Raw genomic sequence first — 19,493 nt, 5'->3', positions numbered from 1 at the left:
CATTAATTGGATTGCCACGGTATCCATGTGTAGATGTTTTTGTGCATTTATGCAAACACGCCCAGCGTTCTCCCACCCCGCTGTCCCTCACTATAGCGTTTAAGTGTTTATGTATGTGTGTGTACATGCAACGAGCTTAATGGCTAAGCCTGTGTCAAGCCTGTGAAACATGGCCATTCATATGGTAATAACCAGGCAAAGAAGGAGACAATAAATCTCCTTACATTTTTTTGAGAGGTGAGCCACAGAGCTGGGAGCTTAAGATGGGACACTATCCGACTCATATCTCAAACACCAGGGACTCGGGGTTTCTCATCAAAGAGGCTGGTGCTGCATTAATCTGCTTCTGCTAAAGAGGTGGGCAATACCATCAGTAGAAAAAAGTTATGCATTATGACAGTAGTCAGTAATTGTGACTGTTTCTTAGGGACATATAGCTATCTTGTCTTATGCATAAACCCCAAATTGCTCTTGAAAGGTGGTGTTAGAAGGAATGCATGGTGCATGTGGTGAAATGAGCGCACATCCCATCTCAAAGCAGGTTTCATCGGGGAGCTTGACTTTTGATTAAGTTGGTGAAGACACTTTGGTTCAGTCTCGAGTTAGTTATCCATTATTTTTGCTTTTTTTTGCTCTTACCACTGCGGCTCTGCTCTCTCTGCAATAACACCATCAGCTCATATGTGTGGGCCAGATGACAGCAGCACGCATGATTTCCTGCAGCTCGAGAGCCACCGCTGGCAGTGAGGATTTATAAGCATGTTATTGGAGAAGTGAGCCATACAGCCATACAGCCGTACAGAAAGGCTGGCACTTCTGCGCTAAACATGTGAAGTACAGGCAGTTAGTCCATCACAGTGGTGCTTGGTGTTTCAGGGCAGACTCTATTTTTTCTGAGGCTCCCACACTGGTCACGCTTGTCACACAGATATCTCGCTCTGCAAATCACATGCATGGAGAGGCGCGCACACTAACACACACTAAAACACTTAGAGAATGAGACAGTTTTCACATTTTCTGTTCCTATTTTAATTTATTTGTATTAATACCAGAGCTCTGTTGAGGCAACACAATATGTAATTACCATTACTGTGTATTGACAGTTATAAAATTCAAGTTACTTTGAATCACTCTTGTGGGTGCTAAAAGCTTCAAGGAAGCTTAAATTGAAAAGTAAATGTGAGCAGAAAATTGCAGTCTCAACAGGAATACACGCTAGAATTATCGATCTTTTTCATCAGCACAGATATTGTAGTAGTTAGTTTACTGAATTGCGTGTACACTTGTGCTGTGTGACGTTGGAAAGGACAATTTCTGCTGCTGTTGGTGTACCGGCAGCAGAAATAGTCGGGTGTTTACACATCATGAAACTTTGGCTGAAAGCCAGAATAGCAGCACATCCCTCAGTTACTGTGCAGCTCAGCCAGACTTGTGTATCGTGTGTCTTAATGGAGCTGGGATATGTTTGGACTACAGCCAGGGATGCTTGTGAGGACCCTCAGTGATACAAAGCAGTTCCTGCCTCTTGATCATACAAGCCTAACCCCAAATCTTACTTTAAGTCTGAGCGCAGCTTTACCCTGAGAATAAATTGGAGCTTCTTAAAAAGGCAAAAATATCTCACTTCCCTAAAATGTCCTCATTCTGAAAATTTGCACACAAGAACACACACAGACTGAGGTGACCGGTTCACTCATTCTTCCCCAGGGCTTCATGCTTTTTAATTTAACATAAACTAATGACTACACTGTGTCGGGTTTTACATTTTTGTGTGTTTGTGTATGTGTTTGTGTGCACGCTGGCCAGACCCCTGCTCTGCTTTGGTATTCGCTCTTGAATTGATCTGCATCTGCTTCTTTGTGGGAGCTGGTGTAAGCATTTTGCGTGTGTTCCTTTGATGTGTGCGCGTACAGTATCAGTGTTTATTTGTGACTGTTAATTACAGCCCCCCCCTCATCTGCTACCCCAAATCAGTGCACAGCTGCAGGGCCCCCCTGTGTAAGGCAGCGCTGCATCTAATGTCTTATTATTCACGCTGTCTGTCTGCTCACCAGCCGCACAGAGCCTGGGGGATGGAGGGGGATTTTAGGCTCTCAGTGTGTGTGCATGTGTGATGAGGGGGTTATGTATTAGCAAAGTGGTAATGGAGGGTTTGTTCGGTTTCCTAATTCGTTGGCACTACTTAATTAAAAGAGATACGACGGTGTGATTGAAGCTGTTGATGGATGGAGACTGAGAGACGCCCAGACGCTTTAGGATCATGGTTATCTGTGCACGTGTGCGCGTGTCTCTCAGCATGTGCGTCTAGTGAAAGGAAGAGGAAGTCATTACCTTTTAATCATGTCCTCTGTTATTCCTCCTTTTTTCTCTCTTTTCTCTCCTCATCCCCCTTTCTGTCTCAGAACTCTCCTCGGAGCCCCCTCCAATACGTCCCACCCCTCCTGCGTTTTTCCAGCTGGCTCTCAGTTTCAAGCTCCTTGTCATCCTCAATCAACCCAGGTCTCTTTTCTGCAGCACTTATCCTTCTTCCTTCCGACCCTGACGGTCTTTAACCTTCCACAAGGATGCATGTCATATAAATGATCTTACACTGTGCATTGATGTCATTCAGCCTGACTCGAGCTGTACGAAATAATAAATGTTCACTCACACATTTCTTATCGCCTCGAGGTTTGGTTTTTTGAAAGGTACGGTACTGCAGTGTGCAGCAGGAAGCCACATTCACCGTGTAAGTCAAAATGATTTGGCCTGCTATCAGGTCTGTGACTGCTAAACTCTTGTAAGATGATTTTTTTTTTTTTTTTTTTTTTTTTTTAGCTCTGCACCTGTTTAAATTACACAAAAATGTATTACAATATTGCCATCCAGTGTAATTTGGTCTTGAGCAATAGTTCTCAAGGCTTTCTGAAGGTCAAAGTTTTTCTTTGGACACTGGCTGCTTTTTCTTTTGTTATCACACTTAACACCAACTTATTATTCATTCAAGCATAAAAAACCCACAACAGACAACTTTGCAAAGAACTGATTTTAAATAGTATCTTTAGACACTTTTGTGCCTGTCAAACTGAGTTATCTTTGGTATTTTTCATGGATTCAACTAAAGAAATGGGAACAAATTATGTGGAAATTTGCGGAAACTGAACAAGTGGAGGGGAAAAGAATAAGTGGCAGGCCTAAAAAACGATTTACAGCAGATGAACAGTATCTGACAGTCATATCCTTAAGAAATATGAAAAAAAAACCCGGTAAAGACTTGACATAGGATGTGACAGATGCATCTGGCCCTTCAGTTGATCCATCTACTCTTCTTCTCAACATTATTGAAGTGGTGTGGGATCATCTTGACAGAGAACAGAACAAAAGGCAGCCAGCATCCAAAAAAAAGCTTTTAAATGTCCTTCAAGAAGCCTGGAGAACTATTCCTGAAGACTACTTAAAGAAATTACTAGAAAGCTGCCTCACCAAATACTGTCGCTCAAGCTCATCAGAATTGTACAAACTTTGCTTTTGCCTTATATACTGTATTTCCATGTATGTTTGCTTGTGTTTAACCTATTTCCCATTTTATTTGCAAAATTTAAAGAAATGAGTTGTGGTCAAGATTCAAGACTTTTGCCTAGTACTGTCGATGATTAAAGTCCTGAAATAGCAGAACTAAAACTACCTGATGGAAGTCAGTGAAACATTGAGAATAGTAGGCACACACTAAACAACCCTTACGCCAACTTTGTGTAGCTCTGCCACCCTCCGCAATCTGGTGCAGGAGCAAACCTCGTCACCTGTGAACACCAGAAAAAAAAGTCCATATTCAGCAAACTGGAGGCAGCACATTGGAGGTAACTTCAAGTCCTTATTTGTGTGCCACAAACAGCCTCAACTTTACCTTCTAACTTTAGGTATGGCATATTATTTATACAGTTTCTACTAATCGATTCAGGGTTTATGCATGAATTAGAGGGGTTGTGAGGAGCAATTATGCATGAATCCACAGTTTATTGGTTTATTGTAAAGGCGATGACTTGTCTTACCTCTTTTTCCTAGATAATTGATAAACAAAAATGTCCAAATGGAGGAAAACTCCATTAACACGAATGTAGGTTCCATTCCTGAGTGATCTGCTTATGGGTTTTGTAATGACATTATTTTTCTTCTTTTGTCAATTAGGTGGTAAAAGCCTAAAGACTAAATATATTATCATAAATTTAAAAAATGCCAGGAAGTAGTTGGTATTAATAACAACTGAAATTATTCATTTGTTACCAAATTGTTCCTAAATGAACTTGTATAGTAAGTCAAATAATCGATTAATCGACAGATGGTGTGTGTGTGTGTGTGTGTGTGTGTGTGTGTGTGTGTGTGTGTGTGTGTGTGTGTGTTTAGTAGTGGTAATCCAGGTTCATTAGCGTGCATTGTCCCAAGCAATAATACGCTTAATTATATTCAGGTATTCACTGAAACACGCTGCCATTGGGCTGCCATAGGGCATTGGCAACTAAATCCTAAAATGAAATACTAATGTGCGCACACAGAAGGCAGATAAGCCCAGTGGGACTGCTGTCTCCAAAAAAAATTAAAATAAAACAAAATAATAAAGGGGAGATTTTTCTGCCGCATCAAAGGTAGACCAAATCCTACCCCAGCGTAGCTTCTCCTTTCCCCTAAAATAAAGGCAGAATTGTTCAGAAAGCATGTTTGTGGAAACTACAGCCAGCTTTCAACAAATTGAGACAGGGTGGTGGTGTATTCTGAGGCATGCGTGATCTGGCTGTCCCTGTGGATGTGTGGTTACAGCCACCATCTAGCATTGTGTAGAGGCTATGGTTGCCTTTAGAGAGGCAGCAAACCATTTTTGTGTACTGTAACTTGACCTTCATGAACGTGTTGCAACAGGCCAGCGAACCTCCTTTCATAGTTGTCGTACAGTGTGTGAGAGACTGGTATGTGGGAAGGTGGGGGGCAGGGGTCTGCTTTGACACCCTAATCCTGCAGCCTAGTTTGGCTTTGTAGAGACCTTAGCTGGGAGGAGAAACGAGGGATGGAGGGAGAGAGAGCAATAGGGGGAAAAAAAAGGGGGGGGGGGGTGTATCAGGGGCAGCGTAATGAAGAGGGGGTGTTGGGAGAGATGGTTTTGAGAGAGGGTGAGAGGGAGGGGAGTGATATGAAGGCAGAATGAGGGTGATGGGGTTTGTTCATTCCTCCTGCTCTCACTATGAAAGGAAACAAAAGGATGCTGAAGGGCCTGACTTATGACAGCAGGACTTCTTAGAGTTTGCCTGGTAGCCCGTGTTAGCTGGTTAGCCTCGACTGCCTGAATCTGCCGCTGGCCTCTTCTTTTTCTGTCCTTCTATCTCTCCATCTGTGCTGAAGACATCTCTTCGTTTCGCTGCATCTGGCTTCTGCATGTGAGTGAATCAGCCTCTGTGTGTGTGTGTGTGTGTGTGTGTGTGTGTGGGTAGGTGGGTGGGTGGGGGGGGTCGTTAGTTTAATACGGGTCTGCTGTGGTCACTGCACACTTTATCCTTTTATTTTACTTTTTCTGCTGCTTGCTTAGTGTTTTTTTTTTTTTTTTTTGTCTTCTAGACAGCCTAATTAGCTAGACATGTGGTTGAGCCTGTGGTGCGGTGCTCTGTCTCCATCTATCCGTCTATCTGATCCTCATTTGTGTCTGTGCTCTGTTTTCTCAGCAATGATGGGAATGTTTTCTGAAAATAAAAGACAGGAGAAGATGCTCATTTCATCCCAGCTGAGGTCTGATGATGACAGGAATAATACCTGAAACAGGTCACTTTGGGTCGTCAAATGATCCGCTGCAAATATGCAGTGGGAAAATGACGAGATTTAAACGTCTGTTTAGGGTAAAGCTTAATCCACATGTGTAAAAGTGACGGTTGTTTGCCAGAGAGCTAATGCTTAATGACAGCTGGCCACATCTGCTTTTGCTGGAATCAACACGAAAGCCTAGAGAGCAAATTCGCAAATGCCGTCCTGCCTAAATATTTGGTTGTGGATTTCTGCAGCTGAAGGAAAGATGATTTGATTGCTGGCTTGGCAGCAGTGTTGGCACGTTGAGGGTCAGACTGGCACTGGAACTGACATTAAGGCTGGGTGGGGCCACCTCCCTGGCTGTCGGTCACTTCAGGAGAAGGTGGGAGTGTGGTGCAGACATTGGGGCTTTAATTATTCAATTGTTGGTGGAGCGGCAAATGGACAAATTTGTATTGCATTAATTTATATGGTTAATAAAGCTCCTTAAATGTAAGACTTCCTTTGCTCTTCTGGTTTAATAAGCTAAATATATTTAAATCATCAGTCAAAGAAAGCAATAAAGAAATGGCACTTTATAAAGTAGCTATGATGGACCTCCCGACCATTAGATACTTTCAAAACTCATTTTTATTCTTTGACTTTAAATCCAGACTGAGCTCTGATTACTTTTTATTTGTACTGTTTTACTTGTGTTTTTTCATTTAATATTTTCTTATTGCCTCATGTTATTTCATTATTTTAGCTGTACAGCACTTTGCTCAACAGCTGTTGTTTTTAAATGTGCTTATAAATAAATTTGACTTGGCTTGATACACATTTTTCATAGTTTTCTGACATGTTATAAACCAGACTATTAATTGATTTGTTGAGAAAATAATTTAGAAATTAAATGATGCTTAAAAAGAATGAAGAGTTTGAGAACTACAAACAATAGAATCAGACTGTAAGTAGGTCGAGATGACATGTTATCACGTGTTGCTTTCCCTGGTAGACTCCTAGCAAGGCAGCCACATAGTCTGCCATACACACACACACACACACACACACACACAAGCACTAAGAGCTAGTGTTTTTCCTGCTTACAGTTTTGCGTGAGCATGCACGTAATACCAACGGACAGAGTTGAGAGCCCGAGTGGACTCCTTGGTCTGCATGTAGAGAAAAAAAGAAGCGTGTGACCATACAAATCTATCATTACTCTTCACATTAAAGTAGATTAAAGTTTAATTATATATCCCTGATTTGCTTGTGTCGGCTTGTACAGGAATGTGCCGCGTTTCAGTATCTCCCCTCCCTGATTGAAGAGCTCCATCTGGGGAGATGCAGGGCAATTCTCTAATGGGTCTCATTGGAGAAACGTCTCCAGTCAGTAGCTATCAATCAATTATACTCAATAGCCATCAGTCAGCTGTAGTCCATAAGACATAGCAGAGGACAGCTGGCTCTCTCTGTGTCACTGTTCTGTGTGTCACAAGATTGGCCATCTTTTCCCCCAAATTGGATTCAGGCCTTGGTGAGAGGAATGTTGACCGTAATAACATCGGGTAATGTGCCAGGAAGAAAAAAATAAAGCCTATGGTCTGAGATAAATGACATTTTATCACTTCAGATGGATGAAAGCTACTTTCACAAGACTAGCATTTATACTTCCAAAAAAGTGGGGCCAAGATATCACTCTGTTTCTTATATTTCTCCTCAGAGGGAACTGCAGAAATTATTTGAAAAGCGAGAGCGTCTGGGGGTCAGAACATGACAGGAATGGTTAGTATGTGTGGACAGTGACCCCTCAGTGGTTGAGATGAAGGTGAAGCGGTTATGGTGGAGGGGTGAAGTGGGGGGGGTTGATCAGGGTGAATGCTGGTCTGGGAAAAGATGACAGTCTTCCAGCTGAGCTCCCACCTTTTCTCATCTCTTCCTCTTAGGTTTTTTTTTTTTTTTTTTTTTTTGGGGGGGGGGTACCTTCAGACTCAGTTTTTGTTTGACCTCCCTGGTGCATGTTTGGAGACATACTCTTTTCTTTATAGCTCAGTTCATGGGGCAGCCTGTTGTAAGTGCAGAAGGTTAAAGGGGGTCAAATGAAGTGTTTGCCCTTTTGCTGTAAATATATTGCAAGTTGCAGTGCATCCATTGTGCACTGTAGTATATATTATGTTACCCTCTATCCATCTTTCTTTCTGCCTCCTCCCCTCCACCTTACTATCCTATGTCGTCTGCTGCCTGTTATTCCCCAGGCAGCACACCACATATTGACCTTTGAACCCTCCCATTTTCCTCTTATGGAGGCACTCAGAGATCAGACAGAAAGGGGAAATCAAGTGTCTGTCTGAATGAAGGACATATGTGCAAACGTATGCAAACTCACACATCCATACACACTTAGGCTAGAAATATTGTAATCCTTTGGTGCCTCAGCCTCTGTTTTTTTTACTTTTAAGATTTGGTTTAAGGGCCACTGTCGCTGACTCAGTACCTCTGTATGTAATGACTAAGCTGTTTGTTCTCAGATCAAAAGATTAGCTTCACTGAGACATAACTTGATGGATCAGGGTGTGCTAGGGGCTGCTTGGCCACTGAGGCTGAGAATTTGGAGCTGCCGCAGAGAATAGCCGTCCATTGTGTGCTTGTCAAGCTGGTTGGCTGCTGTGGTGTGCAAACTCAGACAGGCTGGCACACACACACACAGACATGTACTGATGTATGCACACACACACATACACACACAAACCGAGAACTTATCACCAGAAAGAGTCAGTGTCAGGTCAGCCGGCTCGGCCCGTGGACAGCGCTGTATTGTTGCTGGCCTCTGTCTCTCCTGGACATTTAACAGTGCAAGCATTCAGTAGTTACTGGTGACTCAGGACCAGCGGGCTGCGCGGCAACCAGTAGGACCAACAACACCTGCCTTCACACTGTCACACTGTTGTGTTTTAGAGGCTTAAAGAGCAACAAGCAAAGCCAACATTACTAAATACATTGTCAAATAGATGCATAGAAATATGATGCACTGTATGACTGGTCAGAGGTTAACTTTGTTTCTATCCCCTTTTATAAAGGGGTTAGAAAGGTATTCCCCAAGGTAGTATCACATGGGAGTACATTTAATGTTTTGTTTTTTTTGTTTTATTTTCCCCAGATAGCTTTATAGTGCACTATAGCATTTTTCACTTAACCTCTAACCTCATGACCCCAACTGAGAGCCTGCAGAAATGGATAGAAAGGGCACAGTGTGATATCTATTCACTGGTCTTGAGTGCTTCCACCCAGTAGAAGCTGATATGGAAATCTTCCTTTGACTCTTATGTTCATTGCTAAAGGGTTAAAAGAAGAATATGTTGCACCAAGTGGCTGTTCGGCACTACAAACAGTCTGGATGTCTGTCAAGCACATTTTCCCCAAAGCACCTCCTCTCTCACAGTTTTGTTGCCAGTTCTGTTTGTTTACATCCATCTTCAGAGGTGTTGGTGCTTGTTAGAGAGGTTACATGGAAGCATAACTGTGTACGGATGGTTTGTGTTTGAGGAGAGGAGCTGTCAGTCAGGCCTCTCTGATTGAATCAATGCGTCTTTTGTCAACAAAAGTCTCCACCCCATCAGCCTCCTCCTGGCCCACAGCAGTGTCTGTTATACAGAAACACAATGACATTTTACAACCAGAGAACCACCCATGATCTAAAAACGCTCCAAACTCAGCGACCTACTTTGCTGTCTTTTGAACAGAGCTCATATGGACACCAATGTCTTGCAATATTTTTGGCCTTTTGGTGACACTGTCATTTAGTGGTGGGTCATTTTGTTCTAAGCTTTTAAGTCGCTCTGAAAAGATGCTGTGTTTTGGAGGAAAATAAAGGCTGTAAAGGCCAACAAATTTAATGTGTAGCTGGTAAAAAAATCCACATTGTGATGGCAAAAAATAAAGTGCAATTCATTAAAAATGCTACCGAAATCAGATTGAAGTGGGGACCGGCAGATCGTGATGTTTATATGACAACAATGATGTTGTTGTTTTTTTCTTAATTGTTTTATGCATAATACTGTAACCCAAAAATGAATATAAAACAGGTCAGGCCACATTGTGCTGTTCCATTAATTTCTTTAATTTATCCTCTTAAGTCATTACCAATTGCCAGTTTTCAGTTTCATTAGATTTAGTATATTTGTCATTGTTAGGGAAATTAAAGAGCATGTATGAGATGCAGAACAGTGTAAAGGTTTAAGCGCTTAAGATCCAGTGGGGATGCTTCTTATCAGTCCCTGCAGCAATGACCCCAAAGAGCCAGAGTCTTAAAGAAAGATCTTCAGCCACAAGCGAAACAAGAACTCGTGTTTCAGATGGTCTGACCTTGATAGAGCTCTGATCTTAACATCATTCGTTCAGCCTGAGATTGCAAGTAGAGACAGAAGACACTGAGATGGCCTAAATTAAAAGAATACAGCAAGTTTTTCCACAGTGCTTGCAACAAAACACTGTACTTGCCCGTCACTCATAAATGTGAAAGAAAGGGTAGGCTAATCAAAATTTAAATTGTTTTCCTTACATCACTTGGTATGAAGTTAACAGAGAAAAGGGGAAAAAATATTCATAGCATTATTCTTCATAATTATCCTCTTAGCTTTAGTTTTAGTGCCTGTAACATTGCACATTTATGTACATTATTGCTTAGTCTTATACCTCGACACACTCTGTCAGCCTGTCTGCCTCCGTCTAACCTCATTTATCTCTTTCTTCGTTTATTATATTTAACTTCCAGGCATGGAAAAGCTTACGCATTGATATTCTTTTCAAATGTGACTACTAAATGACACGCGGCCCCCGGTCTTATTTAACATACTGTGGGGAGACGACTGAGGCAGACTCACTTTGTGCTGACATCAGTATTTTTACTTTTGTGAAAATAATGAGGGAGGGGAAAAATTCCAGATACACGAGTCAGATGATTTCTTTTTTTTTTTTTTTTTTTAAATACCACTTCCACAGCTGACATCACCAGTCAGCTATTCAGAGGAAATTCTGCACATGAGCGTACCTATCAGCTGTGATCTTTTTTTTTTTTTAATAACACTAGTGCACATGAACAATTAGGAAGGGCTGGTCATTTGCTAACCCAACCTGCGTCTGGTGCTCTGTGGTGCCAGTGTAACCAGCCTGGCTGAGCTAATGACTCATCTCTCTCTCTCTCTCTTTTGCTCTCCCTCTCTCTGTTCCTCTGTCTCTGTCTGTACAGGAGACATCACTCAGAAGGGCTATGAGAAGAAAAGAGGCAAGCTGTTGGCACCGTACATCCCACAGATACAAGGTAAGGTGCACAGGCCTGTAAGAAATTCTCTCTCCAGAACAGATTTCATATGTCTGAGTACTAGCGTAGCAGTTAGGCCGGTGTCCCTACAGCAGAAAACAGAACAAGAAATGGCATTTTGTAGAGTACAGGAGCTTTACGTTTAGAATAAGACAATCGTCATTATCGTTGAGGGAAGTAAAATAAATAAATATACTAAATGGGTTATCACAGGTTGGGTTGAAGGTTGGAGCTAGACTTTACTCACGTGGTCAGATATGTTTGAAGTTTCCTGTGATCCCTGGTGCCCATGTGACCCTTGGGTCTGTTATTAATCCCATGCCGATCCATCAGCCATATGTCATACAATAAAAATTAAAGTAAAACAAACAAACAAGCAAATGAAGACATACTGAAGAATATATCTTTCTATGCTGTTCTAGTAATGCAGATGTTAAGCTCTGTATTGTGTGATTTGAGGTAGTAACTGTCTGACAGAGTGCTGTTTGTTTAGTGGGATGTTTTTTTTCCTTTCCTTTTCTTTTTGACAGCTTGTGCATATTTGTGTTCACCGACCTGTGTTAGGCAGTAGGTGTTTGAGAAGAGAGGCGGTGTGATGTTCATCCATGGTATTTGACAGAGCAGGGAGCTTCTTCCAGTTTTGTCCATCAAGCGTGCTTTTTGCCCCGGTTGTGCAGTCACTTCTGCTGCTTCTGGACTTCTATAAATCGAGGTGGTTTGCGGTCAATCCCAAAAAGGAGTTGCTGTCTGTATTCTTCATGCTTCTCCTCTATCTATCTGGTGTCCAGAGCAGTCTTTGGTTTGGCCTGATCTCTCAACACCAAGCCTAAGTGGAAACCGGAGTCTGGTGTGGGCTTCTCGCACAAGGATTTCCACTGAAGTTAGCAGGGCTGTTATTTAGCTTAAGGCGAATCAGCTCCTTCGTTCTCGAGCTTCTTGTCATCATAGATTTGTGTGTGTGTGTGTGTGTGTGTTTTTTTTTTTTCCTATCTTTCACTCTCTACTCCATTCAGTACTTTTTTAGCACATAAATTGGAGAAGTTATAGATACAGAGCAGAAGTGAACTGGCTCAGGCGTTAGTGATATTCGTCACATACAACATATGCACCTATTGGGATGAATAGATGTGTTATTTAATGCTGCTTCCGTGAATCAGTAGTTTGGTGGTTTGGCTTTAGGAGCTGCACAGTTAAAATGGTTAAGTAGACTATATGTTTCTGCTGGCCTCCATCTAAAATTTTATAAGCTGTTTTACTGCTTTATATTTCCCAGTTGTCATCCCTTGTTTGTATTTCATTGTTTGGGCTTTACTGCAAGCTATTGCTGTTGGCCTGCTATGAAATAAAATTGGATAGTTTTCTTGTCTGTGTGTGAAAGAAGGTTTATTAGCATCAAATTAAACCTCTACAGTGAGTAGCCTTGAGTTATTGTTCTTATTTTTTTCCTTCAGTTTCACTTTATGAATGGCGCTATTTGCTAAGCACATTTGAGCCTTGGAAGCAATACACACGTGTCATCAACCGCCATGCCGTAAGTAAGCATTGGCATCAGACAGGTGGTAAAAATTCATCAGGGCCCGCTGTGGACCAATAACGACATCTGCTGTGATGGAGCACGCCTCTTATTGGCTCAGTGTGGTGTGTATCTGTAGTGTGTTCTGCCCAGCAACCGGGTCTGGTGTCCTGGCTTGTTTTATAGACCTGTTTCCTCCGGGAGGTGGGGAAAGGCCGTTGTACAACTGAGCTGTCAGAGCGCTATATGAGGGACCAGCATATATTAATGTGTGTATCCATGCTCAGGAGACGCATATGCTTGTGTGGGTTTATGAGTCAGACACCATACGCTGCGTGTCCTTAATTGTCCTCAGGCCTTATTTTGTATTGTCTAATGTGTAAAACTCATGTTGTTTTGTAGAATTAGTTAGATTGTGTGAATGTTGCTCAGCTTTGCAGCATGTCTGCTGCTGCTGTCTGAGAGTTGCTGACAGTGTGGAGCTCAATGATCCCCCACTAAGCTGCTGCTGAAAAGCCAGGGCGGCCTGATAGCTTGCTGGCTAGATGTCTGATGGAACAGCAAGCTAAATTCTCGTTCTAGCTGGCTGCATGCGGTGTGGTCTGTCCCCAACAACCTGTTTTCTAAATGGTAGACTGGCAAGGGTAGCAACTCTGTGTGGTTCATTGGATCAGGTTAAAAGAGACCACAACACCAGAACAGCCCCAGTACTGACAACAGTCTGGTACTCAAGGTTATTATTATTTTTTTAATTGCACTATTAATGTTGGGATTTTTTGTCCATGTTTTGTGCTTCTTATGTCTGTCAAGTCAACATTTATTAGTTACTGTCTATTCTTATTAGGCCACTTATTCAGGAATAATTTAGAATCTCCATTACAATATTGGTACATTATCATTTTTTTTATATGTACAGAATAGTTGATTAGGGCTGTAGTTAACTAAAGAAAATTTGGTCTGAAAATGAACCAGCTCTCCGTGCAATCAGTTGAATAAGGTGAAAAATGTGCATGCCATTTTTGAATGAACTAAATCAGGAAGTTCACTGAGTTCATGCTACCTGCTAGCCTTTTTGATCATGAAAAGAGGTAAAAATTGTTTCTGTTGTCATAAGAGAGAGGACGCATGGCCCATCCAGCTTGGTCTTGGTTTAAGCGCTGCTACTGACCGAAACTGAAGCTGTGAAGATATGACTGGATGCATCTGCAACCATAAAACATTAAACCAAACTTACTAACACATACAAACCCTGATATTTTCACATTTAAAACCCTAAACAAAAAGCAAAAATGTTGTTACAATATCCTAATGCATATATACTAGCCTGCTGTTTTTTAGATAATATATCATATCGGTCCATGATGTGTGGTATATAATTTGTATCAATGTTTATTCACACATTTTTTTTTCAGTTTTTAACAAAGTAAAGCTACACCAAAAAGTTCCTTCCTTCCTTCCTTCCTTCCTTCTGTCCATCCATCCATCTTCCACTTACCTGGGGCAAGGTTGCAGGGTTGCAGCAGCCTAAGCAGAGAAACTCAGACCTCCCTCTCCCCAGCCACGTCCTCCAGGCTAGCGCAGAGGTATTTCCAGGCCAACCGAGAAATATATTCTCTCCAGCGTGACTTGGGTCTGCCGGGGGCCTCCTCACAGTAGGACATGCCCAGAGCACCTCGCCCAACAGATGCCCAGGAGGCATCCCAGTCAGATGCCGGAACCACGTCAACTGGCTCCTTTCAATGTGGAGTAGCAGCTCTACTCTGAGCCCCTCCCGGATGGCTGCAATTCTCACCCTGTCTCTAAGGGAGAGGCCTCCATTCGGAGGAAGGTCGTTTCAGCTGCTTGTATCTGTGATCTCGTTTCTTTTAGTCACTACTCAAAGCAAGTGACCATAGGTGAGGGTGGGAACATAGATGAACCAGTAAATTGACAGCTTCACTATTATGCTCAGTTCTCTATTCACTACAATGGACTGGTGCACTGTCCCAACCCCCCCCCCCAACTTGTGAAGAAGACCCTGAGATACTTAAACTCCACTTCAGGCAGCAAGTCTGACCTGGAGTGGGCACTCCACACTTTTCCAGCTGAGGACCATGTCCTCAGGCTTAGCGGTACTAATTCTCATACTTGCTGTTTCACACTCGGCTGAGAACTGCTCCAGTGCATGCTGGAGGCCACCACCTGATAAAGCCAACAGGAAAGCATCATCCACAAAAAGCAGAGATGATATTCTGAGGCCACCAAGGTAGAAGCCTTCCACCACTTGGCTACGCCTAGAAATTTTGTCCATAAAAAATTCTTTACAGAATTGATGTCAAGTTTTTCCAATGGTGTCATATTATTTGGAACAGACTCCAAGCAAATGTGTGAACAATAGAGTTGACCCTGGTTTTGTTGGTAGTCCAATCTTCCTGTTACCAAAAATAATAGATTTGCACTTTTCTGACTAATGAGAATTTGGTCAGATTTGTGTGCACACAAATAAAAATATCCACAAAAAAATAAAGATACCAATACTAAAAGAAGCTGCAGTCTCTGATGTATAGCCAGTAATTTAGCAGAAGGTTCAGTTCTGTATATTTGTACTACTGTGTTTCTCACTGACTCTTACACGTTGGTCTCAGACATATGATCTACTAAAAAAAAGTTAGTAGATCTTTCTGTGGATGGCATGATGGTGTGGTGGCTAGCACTGCCACCTCACAGCGAGAAGGTCCTGATGTTTGAACTTAGTGGATTTGCATGTTCTCCCTGTGGTTGCGTGGGTTCTCTCAGGTACTCCGGCTTCCTCCCAAAGACATGCATGTTAGGTTAATTGGTGATGCTGAATCGGTTGTATGTGCTAATGTGAGGGTGAATGGTTGTCTGTCTTTCTGTGTGACAGGTTGGCAGTCTATCCAGGGTGTACTCCGCCTCTCACTCTGTGACAGCTGGGATAGGCTTGAGCCCTCCTAACCGTGAACTGGATAGGCAGTCTATTTTTTGCAGTTATGTTTTCTGTAAGCTTTGATATGTGATGTTATTTTTTTAATATCTTATCCTTTCATAATTGTCAGGAATCAATAAAAACGTGGCACTAGTTTGAATTGTTTTGTTTTTAAATTGTAGCCTTTTTTGTCTCCTGGCACTGCTTAAAATACTTGTTACAAAAATGTCGGCTATGTATTTCTTTAATTTGCTCATTTTATTATTGATCATTTCTGTGTGCATTTAAAGTTTAAACATAAAGAATAATTAGCTCTGTTGCACAATGGGATATTTTATGTAAATGGTTCACTATCAAAGTGTCCATTGTTCACCCCTCTGTCAAAAGGTTTGCTCGGTTCAAACTTTAAATTTACATTTATCTCATTTGGACTCATTTAAATCCTCTGTGCTCATCATTATTTTTTGATGAGTTTCGCTTGTGTTTTTATCCTTCCAACATGCTTCTAATACATCCCAATGAGAGCTTCAGAGGAAGAAGAGAAGCCAGTGGTACGAAAATTGTATTGTGACTCTCCTTTATGCAGTAGTCTTGGGTTTCCCCTCGGATTCTCGCCACTACTTAGTTAATGAAGCTCAAATGAGGATTGCATAAGCCAAAGTGTGAATCACTGCCTGACAGCGTTGTGCACAGTGAGGTTGACTGGTTTGTGGGTTCGATAATTTTAGAATGTTCCAGTTAGAAGATGTTGTCTTTTTGACATTCATGGTGCTTAATCACCTCCTTTCAGTTACGTCTGTGTAATTTGCATTTGCTTCCCTTAGAAAACTTGGAGGGAGCTGAAAAGCAGTGAGACAGGCTGGTTTAATTAAAGTGAATACTTTCTCAACTCTAAACTACTGCACTCAAAGAGAGCCGCCTAAGTAGGGATTACCATTAAGCTTGTGGAAACTTTATCTAGTGTTGTGGACCATTGCTCTATGTCCAGGGCACATTCTGCAAAGAGTTTGTTGGCTCTTATCTCTGTTATTGATATTGCTGTACTATTGAAGAATATATATATATATATATATATATATATATATATATATATATATATATATATATATATATATATATATATATATTGTTCCTGTTATAAACTTTTCTTTTCCATGCCTTGTTTCTCTGCAGGTGTAGATCCATCTCTGCAAATTGACAACAGGATTCAAGCCTCATCCCAAGCTGCTTTTCCAGGTTCCAAACCCAACAAGTCTCGGGCTGCCAATACCCGGGATGAGCGCTTCAGATCTGGTAATCATGTTTCTGTCCTGCCAAGACACTTTTAAATGTCTGGTCATTTTTTATTCTGTACATAAACCAAGTTAATGTGTTTCTTAGATCTGCACACAGAAGCCGTCCAAGCAGCTTTGGCAAAGTACAAAGAAAGGAAGATGCCCATGCCCTCCAAGAGACGGTCCGTGCTAGTTCAGTCTTCTGTAGAGGCATGCACACCGCCAGGTGAGACCCATGCTCCTTTAAATCACCTGCATCCCAGATTGTTCTGTTTTCTCACTGGGTTGTTTGTTTCATACGTTCCCATGAGCTCTGGAGTGTAGGATGCTAAAACTCCATTGTGCCCATTGATCGAAAATTATGATGTCAAGCATTTGCTGCTGGAAAGAAAATGTGTGGTGTGATGAATGTGTCCATTCTTTATGACTATAAAAGACTCAGTTCTGACCGTTGTGTTCCCAGAGAGACCTTCCTACATGAGTGGCATAATGGATGCATAACCAGATTTTGAGCATCATCTTGAAATGTCGACCTTTTGCCAGTTTGCATAACAGTTTGTATTGTGTGGGCAGTTCATTAGAATTTATGTGATTTTCTTACTGCTTTCTAGCAGCTTCTTGTTTTCCCAAGAGTTTCAGGGCAAAAAAAGCTCTGTGTATGTCTTTCCATATGTCATTAAATAATCTGTATAAGATTTTGTAGAGGGCTTTTCAAACACTGCAGTGATTTTTATCAAGTGGGGGACCTTAAAGCCTCAAGTATTGGATAAAGAGAGAGGACACAGCGGTGAAGCAAGTAACCGGATTAAGAGCTCAGACACAGTGGTATGAATAGAAGGAGGAGAGAGACTTTTCATGGTTGTTCTGAGTTTCTCTGCATGAACTACTGTGCTTGGATAAGACACATACTGTACATATAGCTGATATACACATACTGTACATACAAGGTGATCTGGTGCTCTGCTGCTTTTATAAAGATGATGGCACTCATTGTTTTGTTTATACATTTCATCTGGATAGTCACCAGAGAAGAAACAGACAAGAAACACGAGATAAGAAAAAGGGGTGTACCATATAACACAGGTCCTGGGCTTGAGTGGTTTATGCACATTGAGTGACCATTTGGCACTTAATGTGCAACACTTTAAGTATAAATCTACTGATCTACAGACCAGTAGGTGCAGTATACACAAAACATTGGAACTAATACATGGAAAATGTGAAAAAGTAATAGCAATCAATCAGTTGGTTGGTTGTTTGCGCCCTGCTTTGCTTAAGTTGGAAAGACCACAACATAACATCATATCCCCCCCTCAAGATGAATTGTAGTAACGTGTAATAACCCTCACTTATCATCTAGCACCAGTATCTGGCTTAAATTTCAACATGTCACATTCTCTGGCTTTTGAACAAAACTCTGCCTAACAAAATGCATTACTACTGTATTATCAGCCTGTGTTGTGCAATATATCCTATAAACACCAACATGTTGAGATTATAATTGTGGACATGTTTGTACCCTGATACTATCAACATTTCATCTCCTTAGAATTATAAAGTTCTATCTGCATTCTAACCAGTTTTGAGATATTAAATAATAGAACCTTATAATACCAAGTTAAAGCTTGATTTTGAAGATAGAACCTTTTTGTTTTGTGAATAAAATGGCCAAAATTGTATATAATTGAAAAAAATCTCTTACATATTGTTGATTTAGCGGTCAACGAATAAGAATATGACAATAAGTCAATTTTGTCAAAAATGTCAGATAGAACCTTATAATTCTAAAGGGACGATTTAACTCAAAACTGCGCACAAGCCCAACCCTTTGATTACTAAGGATTACTAAGGTGGCAGAGCCAAGTAGGCACACAGGTGCACAAGGAAAACTGGGATGGCTCTGAGGATTCAACACAGGACTATAAATCAAGCTTTATCAGCAGCAGTAGACCACTTTACGATCATTTAAAAATGATGAACTGTATAAACTAAATAAAAAAAAGGATAGATGAACATTGATGGTTCTAATATGTAGGATGTAATTTGTACATAGTGATAGAGAAACTTTCCATTATGATCTTGCTTCTGCCAGTAGAAATTAATTTCCTATAGACAAATTAGTGAAAACAAGCTCAGGCTTTTAACTGCTGAAGCTTCATTAATTTGCCTGTTTGTGTTCATTGGTGCTTCATGTAAAGCACATCTCAGCATATCTGCTTCTATCACTGCTCAGGTTTTCTCTCTTGAATATCTCTCTGGCTCAGTCTTCAATGCCTGATTTTGTCTACTTTTTGGTGACAAAAATCCCCCCCACACACACACACACACATCCTTGTACCCCTTAATTTGCATCTCTTCTTTGACCCTCAGTTTCAGTATCCTGCAGGGTAACTGTGCCAAGGTTACCAAGATAGGGAGACAGATTGGAGTGAGGCTGAGGAATAACAAACTGAATCATAAATGTGAGATAAGCCGCATGAGTCCACCGGCTGTAGAGGCATTAAATTGGTTTGTTATAATCACACCTCCTTTAGCCTTCCTCTAACAGCTTCTCCAAGAAGAATGAAAGTAGATGCAGTACTTTAATAATGTCTCAATTTGGTGGACTTTACTTGAAACTGTGTACTGAGAGGGATTAGTGGGATTAATTACATGAAGGCTCATTAGTTTAGAGAACATCCATCAGGCACGTGCTGATCACACATGAAGTCGTAGCGCTCT

At 41.3% G+C, this 19,493-nt stretch overlaps 1 protein-coding gene across 3 annotated transcripts in view; it reads left to right on the top strand.

The window, feature by feature from the left end:
* dip2a (disco-interacting protein 2 homolog A) overlaps positions 1-19,493 on the top strand; it is an 89,826-nt gene that overhangs the window by 41,188 nt on the left and 29,145 nt on the right. For all 3 annotated transcript variants that reach the window (XM_030757392.1, XM_030757391.1, XM_030757390.1), the window contains exons 2-4: positions 10,988-11,059; positions 16,672-16,791; positions 16,879-16,998. In XM_030757392.1, coding sequence (XP_030613252.1) covers positions 10,988-11,059; positions 16,672-16,791; positions 16,879-16,998 — 312 coding nt within the window. The remainder of the gene's footprint in view (positions 1-10,987; positions 11,060-16,671; positions 16,792-16,878; positions 16,999-19,493) is intronic.

The sequence above is a fragment of the Archocentrus centrarchus genome, chromosome 21, assembly GCF_007364275.1.
Source record: "Archocentrus centrarchus isolate MPI-CPG fArcCen1 chromosome 21, fArcCen1, whole genome shotgun sequence".
Taxonomy (NCBI): domain Eukaryota; kingdom Metazoa; phylum Chordata; class Actinopteri; order Cichliformes; family Cichlidae; genus Archocentrus; species Archocentrus centrarchus.
The sequence above is the reverse complement of the archived record's forward strand: the minus strand, read 5'-3'. Positions and strand labels throughout refer to the sequence as shown.